This window comes from Oncorhynchus tshawytscha, linkage group LG12 (genome assembly GCF_018296145.1).
Source record: "Oncorhynchus tshawytscha isolate Ot180627B linkage group LG12, Otsh_v2.0, whole genome shotgun sequence".
In the NCBI taxonomy this organism is placed as follows: domain Eukaryota; kingdom Metazoa; phylum Chordata; class Actinopteri; order Salmoniformes; family Salmonidae; genus Oncorhynchus; species Oncorhynchus tshawytscha.
The window spans coordinates 52,774,737-52,795,223 of NC_056440.1; the positions used below are offsets into that span (position 1 = coordinate 52,774,737).

The window sequence follows — 20,487 nt, forward strand, 5'->3', positions numbered from 1 at the left end:
GATTGCATGTATACTGTGTAATGTATAATGATGTGCATGATCAAAGTCTTTGAGTTGGAGTTCAATTGAAAACCCCACAATTTATTCACTTGTAATAGTTGATATAACAATAAGAATGTAGGAGTTGATTTTGAGCATTCAGTCCATGTTACTTGGTAGTGTATATACGATATCCTTTGGCAGTCCATTGAGTTTGACTGGGACACTAAACAGAGAGATATTGTTGTGTGTTCTATAAAAAGCCACCTGAAAGCAGCCGTGATTACCTTAATGAGCTTAAGGTCTTAGAAGTGTGTGAGTTTTTCTTTGCTTTATTAAGGTGCCATATGTGCATACTGTGGAGTTCACTAAAAGCCTATCTAATCCTTTCAGCTGCTCGTCCTCTACAAGGTACACAGACAGGGCTGTTGTTCCAAAGGACAAGCTGTGAGATGTTGACGTTATGCAAAGGGAATCAACAGAAAAACATGAAAACAGGTATGCGGATATGTCATTGTAGCCTATGTATGATAGGCGAGAAAATGGGACACTCAAAATGGATTTGTCCATTGGATTTGTGGATTTGTCGCTGTTTTGTGTTGGTTGATGTATTTTTTGTAAGGATAAAGAACCTGACAGACTCAATGACTCTCTCGGGGATTGGAGCTATTTGAAAATGACAGCTGCAGCTTGTAGCTAAGGGCCTTGGCTATTATTTTCTTTCATTTGTGGAGGTTTCTTTCCTTCCGCATTTGTGGGAATTTCGCTAAGATCTTGTTCCCTCGGGATATAAACATCAATTGAGCAGCTGCAATGGGATGCTCCCCATCTAAAGGTAACAATTTTGTGGCTCATGCCACCTTTGGGAGGGGCAGGACACTACTACCAGGGGGCAAAGAGAGCATAGGGGAGTCCCAGTCTGATTGTGGTGGGAGTGGAGGCTCCTCTGGAACAGGAGACACTTGGGAGAGGAGAGATGGGGAAAGGAGACTGGCTGGGCAGAGCCAATCTGTTCAGAAGGAAGCACCTTCAACCCCACAGAAAAGGAGACCCTCCCTGACTGAGTTGGTTCCAGAGGGGGTCATCCTGGATAAAATAGTGGGGACTCAAGAGACAGATAAGACAGGGCAACATGGAAAAGAGAAACAAGGAGACAAGCAAGATATGGCTGACAAAAAGGGTGGACGAAAGCCAAAGAAAAATGGTAAAGGAGTCAAGTTAGCTAAAAAGAAAGAGAAGGAGAAAAAAGCTCCCCTTGTGGAGCAGAAAGTTGACTTTCCAGAACCTTTAGTGAAAGCCCACCAGGCTGCTTATGCCTTTTTAAACCCAAGTATCAGCAAATATGAGATTCTACTGGGGCTACTGGACCAAGCAACCCAGACCCAGATGTCTGTGCAGCCAATGGTGACCTTCATGGCTATGCGCTACGAGGAAATCAACCGAGGGCTGGAGGAAATGGCAGACGAGGGTGAAAGGCTTCTGAAGGACAATGGGGAGCATCTCGCCTGGCCAAGCCCAATGAAAAACCTATCCAGTTCTCCCCCTCTCAAATCTGGTTCCATCAATGCTGAGCCTCCACCAGATCTCTTGCAGCAGCTACTTCAGTATACCACTCAAAGGATGCAAAATGTGGGCCAGTCTGTGGGTGGCATTGGGGACTCTGCCTTGGAGGAGGCAGCTGAGTACTTTACCTCTGTCTCTGAGCTGCTGGAGGATAAATTAAAAGCCAAGCATGCCGCGGAGACAAGACTGATGCAGTTGCTGACTCGTATTGAGGCTGCCTCACTTCGTAAGCCCGGACCAGAGGACTCTGGATTGTTCAGTGAGGACAGTGGAATTGGGGCTGAAAGCGAGTCACTAGCTGGGTCTGAAAGACGACTCCGTTGTGAAAGCTGTGAGTCCACTGGATCCAGCCGAACCACTCACAGTCCTTTTGGCATTAATGCTAGCCCAGTCCAGCAAGGGGCACCAAGGCAAAAGTTTATTAAGAAAGTGAGCCACAGCAACTCCATAGACTCAGTGCGCACCATAATGGATAAAGGATCGGCCTCCTTAGACGATGGTGAGGAGCAGGGTGATGATGATGAGGGGGAAGAAGAGGGACAAGGTGGCAGGACGCGATCTAACGCTTCACTATCTGGTCCTAACCAGCAACCTTGTCGCCTGGTACCCAAGCACATAGAAAACCCTCAAAATGTGGAAATGACCCTGAAAATGAAAGATGCCATAAGTGGTCGGATTCGATTTGTTCCCTCACAACGTGACAGTGCCAAAACTAAACCAACAGACAGCCCCAAGACCAGGTGCCAGTGGACAGAGGGGGGATCACCAAAAAGGCCCCAACGAGCAGCCTCTGTACGGAGGGAAATTAAAAAGACTCCTGTTCCTAAAGAGCACCGTTCACAGTCTGCAGAATCCGTTCGCAGCAAAGGTGAAGATCCAACACTGGTTGAACTAGAGAGGACACAGAAGGATCTTAGTCAGAGGCTAGAGAGGATGAGCAAAGGCAGGACGGAGGGGAATACCAAGGCAGGTCTCACTAAACAGAACCCAGGAGATTCTGTGACGTCCCCAGCATCCAATCGTCTGTGCCCCACCCTGCAGAGGAACAACAACATTCTTCCAATCCAGGACATTGCAGGGCTTATGAAGCATGACTCTGGGGAACACAGGGCAGGCAAGGACATTGAGGAGGAAAAGAAAAAGAAAGACAAGAAAAGCACCAAGGGGCCATTGAAAGCCACCCCACCACCTAGCCCTACATTGGGGCCATTGAAAGCCACCCCACCACCTAGCCCTACATTGGGGCCATTGAAAGCCACCCCACCTCCTAGCCCTCCATTGTCACATCGTCCATGCTCAGGACTGTTTCGGGGAAGGAATTCTGTCAAAAGACTGATTGACACCTTCAGCCAGGGGGTGGAAGAGCCCAAACAAGAGGCATCCAAAGTGTTGGGGCCTCTTAAAGGGGTTCGAAAGTGTGGTGTTCACGTTATGCCTGGAGTAGGTGACATTGAAGCCATAATGAACAGTGGGGTCAGCAGTTGTAGGACATATGATTTGGACCTTGAAAGTCTGCCACCCCCTCCTCTTGAGGTCTTGATGGACAATTCCTTTGAAGGTGCACAGAGCCTCACAGTTAGCGATGTAGATGATGGGATTGCAAGTAGAGGTCGATCCCCTGTTCCCAAGAGGGCTACAACATCTCAGAAGATGCGTGCCTCCATGCGTTCTGTGTCAGTCCTACCCAGCAGAGGCAACCTGCCCCAGGGTTCTAGCAGCATGTTTCCTGCCCGGACTGTAAGGCGGGATATCTCTGCTAGTTCCAGAGTTAGCCATGATGAGCGTCAGCTGGAGGTAGACCCTGAGACAGAGGAGGCGGCCACTCTCTACAAGCAAGCTAGAAAAATCATCCACTTGCAGCACTCCTCAGAGTCTCCTATTGAGAAAGGTCATGCTGTGCCCAGAAGGTCCTCTCCCAATCGAGCAGCATCAGGAGGGAGACAGGGAGATGACAGTCCTTCTGAGACAGTGCCTCCCACTTCAACCATCAGTAGCCAACCACCTGCCACCCCGCCTGTATCTAGAATCCGAATGCTGCCTTCCACGCCTTCAACCCCAAGTGGCTTACATCGAAGATTACCCAGTCCCACCACCTTCAGAAAGCAGCCTACGCCCCCATCCACAAACAGCCCTCCGGCCATTCGCAAACTTCCCACCCCACCACCGCTTCAGAGAAGGCTTCCAAGCCCACCTGCCTCAAGAAAAGTATTGACCCCAAACTCCAGCTCTTCTGACTCCACACATTCTTTCAAGGCACCCTCACCACCAACGTCCCCAAGGGTACAAAGATGGAAACGTGAGAACTGCAGCAAGGACTCCAGCCCAGGTGCTTCAGCTATCTCTCAGGTGATCAGTAACGCTCGCTCTGTTTTCTGCCCGGCCTCGTCCTCACTGTTTGAGGCCCAGCCTTGCCCAGTTCCCTGCCCCCCCCAGGCTTGGGCCTCCATCAGTGGTAGTGTTGTCCCGCTTTCCTGGGGAAATCGTGGTAGGCTGCCTACGTCTGTGCGAGGACCCAAGCCTTTCATCCGACGCAGCCACTCGGACAGGAGGCCCAGTCTAAGCCTGCCGTCCAGGGCACCCATCGTCTCATTTGCAGAGACTTGTGGGAGTGAGCCGGCCATCAGCATACACGGGTGAGTGTCAATGTTTCCCTGTGTCTAAATCTCTCTTTCAAAACGCAAAATAATGCTAATTAATTACCTTGCAAATGAAATACATGCCCATGATTAAGGGTGTTGCAATGTGTATTTGTTTTACAGGGGAAAGCCTCTTGTCACGGTCTTTGTAGTCAACACTCCCTCCCCACTGTAGTATAGGATCACTAAGAAGGAAACGATATGAACCAAGATAATTCACTGTTTTCATAATGTGATTATCATCCTCTAAATAATAATTTGCTTATATTTGTCCTGTTACAAACAAGTGTGTAATGGAATTGTGTTTCTAGCATAACTGAAATATCACATTTATATAAGTATTCAGACGCTTTACTCAGTACTTTGTTGAAGCACTTTTGACAGTGATTACAGCCTCGAGTCTGCTTGGGTATGACACTACAAGTTTGGCACACCTGTATTTGGGGAGGTTTTCCTCTCTACGGATCCTCTCAAGCTCTGTCGGGTTGGATTAGGAGTGTTGATGCGCAGATATTTTCAGGTCTCTCCAGAGATGTTCGATCAGGTTCAAGTCTGGGCTCTGGTTGGGCCACTCAAGGACATTCAGAGACTTGTCCCAAAGCCACCCCTGCATTGTTTTGGCTGTGTGCTTAGGGTCATTGTCCTGTTGGAAGGTGAACCTTCACCCCAGTCTGAGGTCCTGAGCACTCTGTAGCAGGTTTTCATCATGGATCTCTCTGTACTTTGATCTGTTCATCTTTTCCTCGATCCTGACTAGTCTCTCAGTCCCTGCCACTGAAAAACATCCTCACAGCATGATGCTGCCACCACCATGCTTCACCGTAGGGATGGTGCCAGGGTTCCTCCAGACGTGGCGGTGTCATTCAAGCCAAAAGCTTCCATCTTGGTTTCATCAGATCAGAGAATCTTGTTTCCTTTAGTTGCCTTTAGGCAAGCTCCAAGAGGGCTGTCATGTGCCTTTTACTGAGGTGTGGCTTCCGTCTGATCACTCTACCATAAAGGCCTGATTGGTGAAGTGCTGCAGAAATGATTGTCCTTCTGGAAGTTTCTCTCATCTCCACAGAGGAACCATGGCCCTTCTCCCCCGATTGCTCAGTTTGGCTGGACAGCCAGCTCTAGGAGGAGACTTGGTGGTTCTAAACTTCTTCCATTTAAGAATGATGGAGGCCACCTTCAATGCTGCAGACATTTTTTGGTACCCTTCCCCAGATCTATGCCTCGTACTCTAGTCTCCTTTTCACCTCATTTAACACCTGATTTAATTCACAAAAGGCTATGTAGGGCTAGGAGGTGGGGTGGCTTTCAATTTTCCCTTGTCTTTTTTATTTAACTGTGTAAAAACGTACCATGTTACAGTATGTAAAATCTGTGTAAAATGTAACAAAAATCCTGTAAAAACAGAAATGTAAAAAAAGTTCATTTTGTCCCTGAATTGGCAAAAAAAGGCAGATGACATCACAAATTCTCATCAGACCAAGTCCCTGAATGCCCTACTTTTTTAAGTTTGCAGTTGTGTCTAAAAAAAACTATTTTACTCAAAACATGTTTTTTTTTACCCTTTAGTGTGTGTACTTTACTGTATACTTGGGATATCGCTTTTCAACAGGAAAAATCACTGAAGGACGTCTTTAAGTCAGCTAATTGTCGGCATGTTAAAGAAGTTAACAGATTTCCACCTTTATTAATTTATCTCATACCTGAAGTTGAACATATGATTAGGAGGAATTATTTAATCATTGCAATGGTATTTCAAAGTGCAGCCTTGACTCTTTGTGAATTCAGTCTGATTTAAAAAATTATAGAGGGCTAATTTAATGGATAATTAAGACACTATGAGCACATTATTTTTCCTGACTCCTACTGGTTTCGTTGAGCTATGAGAAGAAATTATGGTTGAAGATTATACATAACCATTGTCACTTGAGTTCAATGTCCAATATGGCCGTCAAAATTACAAGACACTCAAACTACTTCAGGTCACGTAAATCCTGAACTATTGGAAAATCAAAACACTGTAAAAAAAATCCCCAAGTGCAGTGTTTTCTGTAAGGCTTGAAGTTGTAAAAAAATAAATTCTGCTTGAAAGATAAAGAGAGGGTGAGAGGGCAGGGTGAAATAAGGTCAAGGAGAGGAGAGAGGGGAGCTTTGTATTAAAAATGGAAGAGCCGTAAGGAGATTACAGCAGATAAAAAAACTGATGCTAAATATAAAATAGCATTACAAAATAATTCAAGTACCCTGACTGTGCCATTTTTAATTACAATGTATTTTACGGTATTTCTGTTTTCTTTATTCTGATCTTGCCTCGGGGAAATCATAACACTGGGGTTTTGTATGCCGTCTATTTGTCTCCATGTAGACTATACAAAACTAGCTAATAACTTATGCATTACTTCTCTATGACTCACAGTAGCTTCTTTTAGCCGGTGCTAACTGGTTGCTGACACACCTGTCCCATTTCTCTAATCCTCAAACCACTTCTTCGCTTTACTCCCATAGGCTGGAGGACGAGCCAAGCAGAGAAGACGAGTCATGGGACAGCAAATCAGATTTCAGAGGGAATGCCCACTCTGCCTCGCACCCGGACCTGTGCATCGTGGGTCAGGGCCTTACATTATGAATAAGGGGCCTGGGTTGGTAGAAGACCAAGCCAGATTATGGATAAACAGAGGATTTAAGATTTTGTTTACACTGGGAAGAGAGCAAGTGCTAATTCAAGAAAGCTTCTTTACCGGGTGGTACCGGTACTAACTACTCCTCCCTTTAATTTTCTTCAGAGACGTTTTATCTATTACGTTCTTTTCAATGCGGTTTGTTTGTGTGTGCATTCGTGTGTTTGTATGTGTATGTGTGTGCAAAATAAAAACACAATTTATATAAACACAAATGCACAAAGACTTTTATGTTTACCAACTTGCTCCACATACAGTACACTTAACACATAGTGATAAAACAATCATAATGTACAGTTCCTTCCAGACATACAGTACATGGTCACTGAAAGATAAATGTTTTGCCTTTGATACAGATAAAAAAACATGGAATAAGACTATTTAATTTGCACTTAAGGATGGTGCATAATTTACATAATAATAACCAAATGTAACTATAAAGTGTGATTATCAAACAAAATTACAATGAAAGAAATATGACATATGTGTAATCATAGCCAGCTATTTGAGATTTCTTTATTTTCAGTTGGGGAAATGTTTTATAAACTCTTTGTGACACATTTACATTAATGTTGATCTCCATCTTTCCTATTTTGGTTTGTCAATGTATTTCTGTTGTTTTTTAACCATGTTCCCCTATACAAATGTTCATACATGCACAAATTTGACTTTGGACTCAAACCCATACTGTAATGCATTTCATTTTCACAGAAAAAAATAAATTTGTTATTGCTTTTCTCAGAACATTTCAGTCACATTCACATATTCAGAAAACAATTGTGTGGCAGATATCTTACTTAGCTATCATGCAAATTTGCATTGGGACAATTCTTTTTAATCCTAAAAGAAGCCTAATATAATTAAGCAGAGGCTGTGGATCTGTATATGAAACCATCCTGTCCTGTCCCTGGATACCTTTTCCCCAGAGCTGAAGATACGAATCACGTTTTGTACATGTGTTTCTATACCTCTACTTTACAAACACATTTTCGTGGTCATCCTCCCTGAACATTTCTCACTGTTAATCATGAATGATAAGTCTTCAAGTTTTACCGTTGACAAGTCCATGCAGCATCTGCATGCCAACCATTTGAATGGGGATATGCATTTATACTGAACAAAAATATAAATGCAACATGTAAGTGTTGGTCCCATGTTTCATGAGCTGAAATAAAAGATGCCAGAAATTTTCCATACACACAAAAAGCTTATTTCTCTCAGATTTTGTGCAGACATTCCTTTACATCCCTGTTAGTGAGCTTTTCGTCTTTGAATCCATCCACCTGACAGGTGTGGCATATCAGAAAGCTGATTCAACAGCATGATCATTACACAGGTGCATCTTTTTAAATTTGATTTCACCTTTATTTAACCAGGTAGGCTAGTTGAGAACAAGTTCTCATTTGCAACTGCGACCTGGCCAAGATAAAGCATAGCAGTGTGAACAGACAACACAGAGTTACACATGGAGTAAACAATTAACAAGTCAATAACACAGTAGAAAAAAGAGAGTCTATATACATTGTGTGCAAAAGGCATGAGGTAGGCGAATAAATACAATTTTGCAGATTAACACTGGAGTGATAAATGATCAGATGGTCATGTACAGGTAGAGATATTGGTGTGCAAAAGAGCAGAAAAGTAAATAAATATAAACAGATGGGGAAGAGGTAGGTAAAATTGGGTGGGCTATTTACCGAGAGACTATGTACAGCTGCAGCGATCGGTTAGCTGCTCAGATGTTTGAAGTTGGTGAGGGAGATAAGTATCCAACTTCAGTGATTTTTGCAATTCGTTCCAGTCACAGGCAGCAGAGAACTGGAACGAAAGGCTGCCAAATGAGGTGTTGGCTTTAGGGATGATCAGTGAGATACACCTGCTGGAGCGCGTGCTACGGGTGGGTGTTGCCATCGTGACCAGTGAACTGAGATAATGCGGAGCTTTACCTAGCATGGACTTGTAGATGACCTGGAGCCAGTGGGTCTGGCGACGAATATGTAGCGAGAGCCAGTCGACTAGAGCATACAAGTCGCTGTGGTGGGTGGTATAAGTTGCTTTAGTAACAAAACGGATGGCACTGTGATAAACTGCATCCAGTTTGCTGAGTAGAGTATTGGAAGCTATTTTGAAGATGACATCGCTGAAGTCGAGGATCGGTAGGATAGTCAGTTTTAGTAGGGTAAGTTTGGCGGCGTGAGTGAAGGAGGCTTTGTTGCGGAATAGAAAGCCGACTCTAGATTTGATTTTAGATTGGAGATGTTTGATATGAGTCTGGAAGGAGAGTTTACAGTCTAGCCAGACACCTAGGTACTTATAGATGTCCACATATTCTAGGTAGGAACCATCCAGGGTGGTGATGCTAGTCGGGCGTGCGGGTGCAGGCAGGGAATGGTTGAAAAGCATGCATTTGGTTTTACTAGCATTTAAGAGCAGTTGGAGGCCACGGAAGGAGTGTTGTATGGCATTGAAGCTCGTTTGGAGGTTAGATAGCACAATGTCCAAGGACGGGCCGGAAGTATACAGAATGGTGTCGTCTGCATAGAGGTGGATCAGGGAATCACCCGCAGCAAGAGTAACATCATTGATATATACAGAGAAAAGAGTCGGCCTGAGAATTGAACCCTGTGGCACCCCCATAGAGACTGCCAGAGGACCGGACAGCATGCCCTCCGATTTGACACACTGAACTCTGGAGTGGTTGGTGAACCAGGCACCAACCAACCAGGCAAGGCAGTCATCAGAAAAACCGAGGCTACTGAGTCTGCGGATAAGAATATGGTGCTGGGGACAATGAATGGCCACTCTAAAATACACATTTTTATCACACAACACAAAGATATCAAGATTTGAGGGAGCGTGCAATTGGCATGCTGACTGCAGTGATGTCGACCAGAGCTGTTGCCAGATAATTTCATGTTAATTTCTCTACCATAAGCATTGTTTTAGAGAATTTGGCAGTACATCCAACCGGCCTCACAACCGCAAACCATGTGTAACCACGCCAGCCTGGGACCTACACATCTGGCTTCTTCACCTGCGGGATCGTCTGAGACCAGCCACCTGGACAGCTGACAAAACTGTGGGTTTGCACAACCAGAGAATTTCTGCCCAAACTCTCGAAAAACATCTCAGGGAAGCTCATCTGCGTGCTCGTTGTTCTCACCAGGGTCTTGCCCTGACTGCAGTTCGGCGACGTCATCTTCAGTGAGCAAATGCTCACCTCATGGATTAATCCCGGTTTCAACTGTACCGGGCAGATGGCGTTGTGTGGGCGAGCAGTTTGCTGATGTCAATGTTATGAACAGAGTGCCACATGGTGGCGGTGGAGTTATGGTTATGGGCATTTATGGATGGCAATTTGAATGCACAGATACCGTGATGAGATCCTAAGTCCCATTGTCATGCCATTCATCTGCTGCCATCACCTCATGTTTCAGCATAATAATGCATGGCCCCGTGTTGTAAGGATCTGTACACAATTCCTGGAAGCTGAAAATGTCCCAGTTCTTCCAACGCCTGCGCACTCACCAGACAGGTCACCCATTGAGCACATTTGGGAAGCTCTGGATCGACTTGTATGTCAGCGTGTTCCATTTCCCACCAATATCCATCAATTTAACACAGCCAGAGGAGGACTGTCTGATCAACAACCTGATCCACTCTATGTGAAGTAGATGTATTGCGCTGCATGAGGAAAATGCTTCTATACTACTAGCTACTAACTGCTTTTCTGATCCACGCCCCTACCTTTTTTTTGTATCTGTGGCCAACAGATGCATATCTGTATTCCCAGCCAAATCAAATCAAATGTTATTGGTCACATACACACACATGGTTAGCAGATTGCGAGTGGAGCGAAATGCTTGTGCTTCTAGTTCCAACAGTGCAGCAATATCTAACAAGTAATCTATCAATTCCACAACAACTACCTAATACAAACAAATCTAAGTAAAGGGATGGAATAAGAATATGTACATATGCATATGGATGAGCAATGACCGTCTGCCATAGGCAAGATGCAATAGATGTTATAAAATAAGATACAGTATATATGTACATATTGATGAGAAATGCAAGTAAACATTATTAAAGTGGCATTAATAACTTGACTTGTGATCGATTGTTAGAGTGCCCAATGATTTCAAGCCTGTATATAGGTTAGTGATGGCTGTTTAACAGTCCGATGGCCTTAAGATAGAAGCCATTTTTCAGTCTCTAGATCCCAGCTTTGATGACCTCGCCTTCTGGATGGTAGCGCGGTGAACAGGCAGTGGCTCGGATGGTTGTTGTCCTTGATGAACTTTTTGGCCTTCCTGTGACATCTGGTGCTGTAGGTGTCCTGGAGGGGAGGTAGTTTTCCCTCGCCTGGATAGAGATGGCAGCTTCGCTTCTAGTCCTTAGGAAACTGCAGTATTTTGTTTTTTTAATGTATTATTTCTTACATGGTTAGCCCAGAAAACCTTAAGTGTTATGACATACAGCCCAGAAGAACTATTGGATATCAGAGAGACATCAACTTACCAGCACAACCAGCACGACGACCAGGAATACGACTTTCCCAAAGCGGATCCTTTGTCTGCACCTCCCAGGGCATTAGAACTGATTGCAGAGGCTGACCCAAAACAACGCCGTCGGAGGAGAGGTGCTGAGGCGGTCTTCTAGTGAGGCTTTGGATGCGAGCACACCACCCACTGCTTCTGAGAATATTACTCGCTAATGTCAGGTCCCTAGTTAACAATATCAACGAAATTAGGGCAAGAGTTGCTTTCAAGAGAGATCCTGAATTTGAACATACTCTTTCATGTAGACATGGATAGCTGGGGACATGTTGTCGGAGTCCATACAGCCAATCGGATTTTCAGTGCATTGGGCGAGAAGAACAAAGGGGGGTGTATGTTTCATGATTAACAACAACGCAAGACCTTTTGTTCACCTGACCTAAAATTCCTCACAATCAAATGCTGACCGTATTATCTCCCCAAGAGAACTCTCCTCGGTTATCATCAAAGCCGTGGATAACCCCCCGCAAGCGGATACCAAGACTGCCATCAAGGAACTTAAGTGGACTTTATGCAAACTGGAAACCATATATCCTGAGGCTGCATTTATTGTAGCTGGGGATTTTAACAAAGGTAATTTGAGAACAAGGCTACCTAAATTCGATCAGCATATTGATTGCAGCACACGAGTGAGTTACACGCTCTACCACTGCTACTCTTAACTTCCGTGATGCATACAGGCCTTCCCCCGCCCTCCCTTTGGCAAATCTGACCATGACTCCATCTTCTTGCCCCCCTCCTATAGGCTGAAACTAAAACAGGAGCGCCCGTGCATAGGTCTATCCAACACTGGTCTGACCAATTGGATTCCACGCTTCAAGATTGCTTAGATCACGTAGACTGGGATATGTTCCGGGTAGCCTCAGACAATAACATATATGCTGACTCAGTGAGCGAATTCATAAGGAAGTGTATAGGATATGTTGTACCCACTGTGACTATTAAAACCTTCCCTAACCAGAAACCGTGGATTGATGGCAGCATTCGCGCAAAACTGAAAGCATGTACCACCGCATTTAATCATGGCCAGGCGACTGGAAACATGGCCGAATACAAACAGTGTGGTTATTCCCTCCACAAGGGTCTAACAAGCAAAACGTCAGTATAGCGACAAAGTGGAATCGCAATTTAGAGGCTCAAACACGAGACGTATGTGGCAGGGTCTAAAGACAATCACGGATTACAAAAAGAAAACCAACCCAGTTGCGGACATTGACGTCTTGCTTCCAGACAAATTAAATGACTTCTTTGTGAACTTTGAGGACAATACAGTGCCACCGACACGGCCCGCTTCCAAAGACTGTGGGCTCTCTTTCTCCATGACCGAAGTGAGTAAAACATTTAAACGTGCCGTCTGGGTCGGCATCCTCAGAGCATGCACAGACCAGCTGGCTGGTGTTTTTAACCTCTTGAAGCTAGGGGTCACTATTTTTACATTTGGAAAAATAAAGTTCCCAAAGTAAACAGCCTATTTCTCATGACCAGATAATAGAATATGCATATAATTGACAGATTAGGATAGAAAACACTAAAGTTTCCAAGACTGTAAAAATATTTTCCAATCCAATCAGGAAGTGCCTCTTATTTTGAAACTTCTGTGTTCCTATGCGTGCCTATCCTACATTTTTAAAGGGATATCAACCATATTCCTTTTTCTGTGGCTTCCCTAAGGTGTCAGTCTTTAGACATAGTTTCAGGCTTTTATTTTGAAAAATGAGCATGAAGTATCACATTGCGTAAGTGGAGAGGTGGGGGCTCTGAGTGAAATGGTGTGCAATGAGTAAAGCGGCCATTGTTCCTCCCGCTGTTATGGAAAAAGCTACACACTCGGTTGATATATTATTGAATATATATTTTAAAAACTACCTGAGGAATGATTATAAAAAACATTTGACATGTTTCTGTGGACATTATGAAGACTATTTGGAATTTCTGTCTGCGTTGTAGTGACCGCTCTTTCCTGTGGATGTCTGAACATAACGCGACAAACAAACGTCGGTATTTTGGGTATAAAAATAATCTTTATGGAACAAAAGGAACATTTGCTGTGTAACTGGGAGTCTCTTAAGTGAAAACTTCCGAAGATCGCTTTTCTGATTTGTGACCAAGCTTCCTGATGCTAAGTGTACATAATGCTATGCTAGGCTATCGGTAAACTTACACAAACGCTTGGATTGCTTTCGCTGTAAAGCATAATTTCAAAATCTGAGACCACAGGGCGATTAACAAAACTCATTCTCCACCATATTGTGCAAATAAATTCATTAAATCCTACAATGTGATTTTCTGGATTTTTTTTCTCATTTTGTCTGTCATAGTTGAAGTGTACCTATGATGAAAATTACAGGCCTCATCTTTTTAAGTGGGAGAACTTGCACAATTGGTGGCTGAGTAAATACTTTTTTGCCCCACTGTAAATATGAACTTTATCAAACGAAACGTACATGTAGTGTTACTTGAAGTCTGTATCATCTGATGAAGATCATCACAGGGTGGTGATTCATTTTATCTCTATTTCTGCTTTTTGTGACCCCTCTCTTTGGCTGGAAAAATGGCTGTCTTTTCTGTGACTAGGTGCTTACCTAACATAATTGTTTGGTGTGCTTTTGCCATAAAGCCTTTTTGAAATCAGACACTGTGGCTGGATTAACAGGAAGTTTATCTTTAAAATTGTGTATTTGTATGCTTGAGGAATTTTAATTATGAGATTTCTGTTGTTTTTTTTATTTGGCGCCCTGCACTTTCATTGGCTGTTGTTGAGGTGGGATGCTATCATCCCGAATATCCCAGAGAGGTTAACTAACCTCCAGATGAGCTTCAATGCCATACAACTCTTCTTCCGTGGCCTCCAACTGCTCTTAAATGCAAGTAAAACTAAATGCATGCACTTCAACCGAACGCTGACCACACCTGCCTGCCCGCCCAGCATCACTACTCTGGACGGTTCTGACTTAGACTTAGAATATGTGGACAACTACAAATACCTAGGTGTCTGGTTAGACTGTAAACTCTCCTTCCAGACTCACATTAAGCATCTCCAAACCAAAATGATCTCTAGAGTCAGCTTCCTATTTCTCAACAAAGCATCCTTCACTCATGCTGCCAAGTATACCATCGTAAAACTGACTTTCCTACCGATCCTTGACTTCGGCAATGTCAATTACAAAATAGCCTCCAACACTCTACTCAGCAAATTGGATGCAGTCTATCACGGTGCCATCCGTTTTGTCACCAAAGCCCCATATACTACCCACCACTGCAACCTGCATGCGCTCGTTGGCTGGCCCTCGCTTCATATTCGTCGCCAAACCCACTGACTCCTGGTCATGTATAAGTCTTTGCTAGGTAAAGCCCTGCCTTATCTCAGCTCACTGGTCACCATAGCATTACCCACCCGTAGCATGCGCTCCAGCATGTATATTTCACTGGTCACCCCCAAAGCCAATTCCTCCTTTGGATGCCCTTCCTTCCAGTTCTCTGCTGCCAATGACTGGAACGAACTGCAAAAATCACTGAAGCTGGAGACTCATATCTCCCTCACTAGCTTTAAGCACCAGCTGTCAGAGAAGCTCATAGATCACTGCACCTGTACATAGCCCACCTGTAATTAGCCCATCCAACTACCTCATCCCCATACTGTTATCTATTTTATTCATTTTTCTCCTTTGCACCCCAGTATCTCTACTTGCACATGTATCACTCCAGTGTTTAATTGCTATATAATTATAATATAATTACTTCACCACTATGGCCTATTTATTGCCTTTCCTCCATCATCTTACCTCATTTGCACACGCTGTATATACACTTGTTCTATTGTATTATTGACTGTATGTTTGTTTGTTCCATGTGTAACTCTGTGTAGTTGTTTGTGTTGTACTGCTTTGCTTTATCTTGGCCAGGTCACACTTGTAAATGAGAACTTGTTCTCAACTAGCCGACCTGGTTAAATATATTTTTAAATAAAATACATTTGGGAACCACTGCTGTAGGGGATAGAGTGTTTAGTATTGTCTGGTAGTGTTCACGCAAGATATGCATATTTGCTGACATCCAATTTTTTGTATTGTCAGCTACTTTCTGCTTTGTCTCTATGATGGGGGATGATGGTTTAATGAAGTCTACGTTTAGTGACCTGTTTCATCATCCCCACTGGAAATGTCTGAGTGTTGAGTGCATGTTCAATGATTTGTTTTTGGTGTATGGCTTGTATCGGTTTGAAGTAGGTCTTGGTTGTATGTTGAGTGGATGGTGTTGTGTTGGGCTTTGTGTTTTGTACTGTAGTGTGGGTGTTTGTCTACCCCTCCTGAGGAAGGGTGTTCAAAAAAGTGAATCTATTGCTAAGCATATTTAACCCAGCTAATGTTCAGTCACAAACAAATGATAGTTGTTGGATTATGCTTATCGCCTTCTGTGGGAGATGAAACCTGAAAAAAAGGTGTATTAACACAGGTGGATGTTACATCCAATTTGACTGTTGTACCATTGAAGTGGTGAATTCCTTTAAGGTTTTATGGATTCATTATCCTTTTTGTGTTGTCTGGGAGCGACCCAGGTAGTTTGTGTTGTTCGTTTTCAACTTGATTTCTGGATTGTCTTCGGTTGTTGGTTCTTAAATTGTATCTTTTTTCCTCCCAATAGCTGGATTAAAATTTGAATTTATTATTAAAACTTCCAAAAGCTAATTGCAATAAGTTCACTGTATCAAACAAAAGGAAAGGGGAAAAGGCTTGACATTTTGCATATATAATGCTTCTTCAGAGGCTAAAAGTGGGTTAGGGTTTAGGGTTAGGGTTGGTTTCTAGTTTTGAGTCAGTTGATCCACTTCCATCTCTGACACGTGGAAGCTGAAGGGGGGGGAGGGAATGGGTGCACTCCACAGCATTGACACGCGAACCATGAGGGGGCCGGGCACAGTGGTTATCTAGGACCAAGATATTAAAATATACAAGGGGTCAAGGGATAGATGCTTTAATAATACATTACAAACACAGTTATAAATCCATATCTATATAAGTGTAATGACATCAAGTGCTAAATTGTCAAAACAAATTCAAATACATAAAAACGAAAGGAATAAAACTATTATAAATAAGCATGCATCTGTTAAATATAAGAAAAGCCAAACAAACTTTATTTATTGTGTTTTTTTGTTTTATGGTGCATCCTTCTTCTAACTCCTTGAGAACTCTGTCAACAAGTGCTCTCTCTCTTTCAATTGATCCTATCTAACCGGTTAAAAACACTCATTCAGATCGCTGGGTGTAATTGTTTGTAGGTCTCCCATCTACCTACATTCCACTGCTTTTCGCCGCCCACTGGTCCACCCAGAACACGACTGTAATCCTGATATATTGAGGTAAGTGATGGCGTGATTCTGGAAATTAGTGACTAGTTCTGTGTGTAGATGGGCCCGTTTGATATTGTATGGATGTTCATGTCTATTTTCTATTGTATACTGGGTTTCCCCAATGTAGTGTTTTTTGCAAAATGTGCAAATGATTATATAAATTACATTGAGTGTAGAGTGAAATGGAGTTTAAAACTGGAGGTCTTGCTGTATGAGTTTGAAATGAATTGTTTTGGTCTGAAGTGGGCCGTGTAGGGTTTGGGTGGTTGTGGGGTCTTGGTACTGTATTTAGCTTGGATAAGGATGTCTTTGAGATGCTTATTCCCCCTAAATGCTGATATTATTCTATATGGCTGGAGGGGTGTGTGTGCGCCTGTTAGGTGATGGAAAATGCCTGATGTAATGGTCGGCTCTTATGTGAGAATGTAGTAACTAAGGGGATGAGGATTGTCTGCTGCTTGGAAGGGGAATAAGAGGAGGAAAGAAGATTGTGGTTCCGAGGGGGGTCAATGTCCAAATCTGTTGCTCTAGGGGGGTTAGGGGCAGGGTCAGGAGCAGGATACGAACTCAGGTTAGGGTAAGGGTTATGGCCAGGGTTGAGGTCAGGGGAAGATGGGATTTGGCAGTGCCTCCAGAACCTCTAAAATGAAGGTTGGGGTCAGAAAGGGTGATGGACAGACTTGTGTTACGTGAGTGTGTTGGCTGAATGGGAGAGATGGCCCCCAAGGTGCTGTTTTTTTATAGTTCTGAGATATCGTTTGGAGTAGCCTCTGTCTAAGTGCATGGAACAGTGTTTGAATTGCTTTTACCAGATCCCGTTTGCAGGAGGATATCCTATGGAACCATATAATTTGTGATTTAACGATGCATCTAAAAGGTATGTTTGGGGTGTGTTTATGGCGTAGAGCATATGTATCTGTTGGTTTGAAATAAACTTTAGTGAGTACTGTTATATCTGATTAAAGAAGACTGTAGTATCCAAGAAATGTACTTCACATGGATCTATTATGTATTTAACCTTAATAGACAGGTGGTGAATGTTGAGAATGCTAATGAATTGAGTGAACAGTTGGATATCATGAGGCCAGGCTCCTATAATGGGGAGGCAGGTAGCCTAGTGGTTAGAGCGTTGGACTAGTAACCGGAAGGAATCCCCGAGCTGGCAAGGTAAAAATCTGTCGTTCTGCCCCTGAACAAGGCTCCTAGGCAGTCATTAAAAATTAAATTAAATTCTTAACTGTCTTGCCTAGTTAAATAAAGGTAAAATACATTTAAAATTATGATGTCGTCTAGAAATCTGTAGTAGAATGTGGGTTGATGTGGGTACTTGCCCAATGCATCTCTCCCCCATTCAGCCATGTAGATGTTTGCATATGCCGGGGCAAATTTCTTTCCCATAGGGTTGGGTTGCTGGTTAGGGTTTTAGGGTTAGGTCAATGATAAATGATGTTTATTGAGGTTTAACACCTTGAATTGCACTGGCCTATTGTGGGCTCCTCTGTTATTGTGAAGGAATTTGTATGTGTGAAAATGTCAAATTACCTGGGCTGGTCCAGGGAAGGCGAGAGCGCAGGGTGCAAGCAATCCCCCTGAATCTCCAGCTAAAAACGTATGAATATTGAACCTTTCCTTATGTTTTGCTATTCAAACGCAGTGGAGCCAAAGATTTAAGAGTGGCTATCCACTTGGATTCTGCGGCCTTTCTCTGGCCTATGGTCCAGGTAGAAATAGTTTATAGCCCAGTGATATTCAGGTATATAATGGGGTGTGTTTGGAAATGCTGGACTAAATGTGTGGGCAATTTGATATTATTGATTGTTTATAGGTGTTGTTTGAGACGTGTTAGAATTGCAAACCCAGTTTCACCGACAGATGTTATTACATAGTGAACAGGTGATTGCAAAAATGTTGGTGCTGTTTGTGTTCATCAGTTGTTTGATTGGACTGGAGGTGTGTGTGTGTGTGTGTGTGGGTTGTGTATGTTTGTCAGTTGTCTATAGTAATGATGTTCCATGGGTAATGAGGGAGAGCGCCTATTGGAACATTTTGCATGAACTAGAACTTCAGGTTTGAGCTCCTCCTGTAAACTGAGATAGGTTGTAGTGGGAGGAATACATGTTGTGTTTTCGAAAATGTGCTTTTTAGTTTAGAATGTATGTGTTGGTTTGTATGTGAATAAGTGCTAATGATTAGGTACCCTCTGGGGTTCAGGCCCTGTAGCAGAAATGGGAGTGGGGGTTCTAAGGGAAGTCTGAGGGTAGCAGAAAGGGATGGGATTGGGATTCAGACCATGGTTAGGGAAAGGGAGAGGAAGGGATATGGGTGGCTGGCCCAGAGGTCTGTGGTGGTGGTGTTGAGGGTGAAGGTAGGAGCCAACCCCAGTGTTCTGGTGGTCCTTATAGGCATCCTGGTCCTGATCCAGAAACGTAAGGTTTGGGATTAGGGTTGGGAATCGGGTTCTGTGGGTTAAGGTTAGGTTTAAGGTCAGGGTTATGAAGCGGGTTCTGTGGGTTAAGGTTAGGTTTAAGGTCAGGGTCAGGAACAAGGTTAGGGTTATGAAGCGGGTTCTGTGGGTTAAGGTTAGGTATAAGGTCAGAGTCAGGAACAAGGTTAGGGTTAGGAACTGGGTTCTGTGGGATAAGGTTAGGGTGAGGAACAAGGTTATGTGGGTTAAGGTTAAGGTTGGGATTAGGGTTGGTGTTAAGGTTAGGATCAGGAACAGGGTCGCGTAGGTTAAAGTTAGGAGGGAGAGAAAATTGATTTTCGATGATGCTTGCTAGCATGTCAGCTTTGATGTATCTCAGTGACTGCTTTGAGTAACACCTCCTCCTCAATGCCTCAAACAATGTGTGTGTGGCTATATTAAAATCCGTCTGTTGAGTACACAATCTGTAGAATCGGATGAGTTGTGATTTGACAATACCCCTAAAGGTATGTTTGGGGTGTAAACTGGATCGGTGGAGTAATGCATGTGTGTCTGTTTCTTTGAAGTAAACTTTGGTTGCTTCAGTGTCTGGAAAGAAAACGGTAGTGTCTAAGAAGTTTATCCTATGTGGGTGTATGACATATTTAACTGTAATAGTAGGATGATGGTTGTTCAAGATGTCTATGAATGTGGGAATCAGTGGACATTTGTCCAAAGCTGTGGTCTCCCAGTCTGCCATGTATATGTTGGCGTAGGCTGGAGCAAATGTTTTGTCCATTGCTCTCCTCTGGATCTGTATATAGTATTGGTTGTTAAATGTAAAGTCATTATTTCTGATCCCCAGTTCAAGTAGCTGTAACATGTGTTTGTCTGGTCTCCATCTATCTGGATATCTTCGGAGTGCGGCTCCCACTGCTGCCATCCCTGAAGGGATGTACTGTATATCTTTGTATAAAGAGAGTCTGTATCTATGGTGAAAATATGTGTGTGTGCTGGGACTGGAATGATACAAAGTGTGTATATGAAGTGATATGTGTGCTTGATGTAGCTGGCATGCTATTCTGAGATGGGATTGAGAAAGTGATCTATAAATTCAGCTGCTGGAGATGACTCACTGCCAATATCTGAGACAATGGCTCTTCCCATGGGGACCCGAAAAGGGACAGTCCACATCTCTGGTGTTTTGTGAATTTTTGGTAAAAAAGTCTCTGTCTCGGTATATCAGGTCCATCTAAATATTCTTTCTGTCTATTTGAGATTCATTTATTTTTACAGAGGTCTGCTATAATCTGTCTGACTTGTG

The 20,487-nt window shown here is 43.4% G+C and overlaps 1 protein-coding gene across 1 annotated transcript; it reads left to right on the forward strand.

Moving 5' to 3' along the window:
• Positions 1–353: 353 nt before the first annotated feature.
• On the forward strand, positions 354–8,015 carry LOC112263462 (photoreceptor cilium actin regulator-like). The gene is made up of 2 exons (XM_024439713.1): positions 354–4,175; positions 6,678–8,015. The coding sequence occupies exons 1-2, from the start codon at positions 793–795 to the stop codon at positions 6,796–6,798; spliced, it is 3,504 nt and encodes a 1,167-aa protein (XP_024295481.1). The 5' UTR covers positions 354–792; the 3' UTR covers positions 6,799–8,015.
• The last annotated feature ends 12,472 nt before the right edge of the window (positions 8,016–20,487 follow it).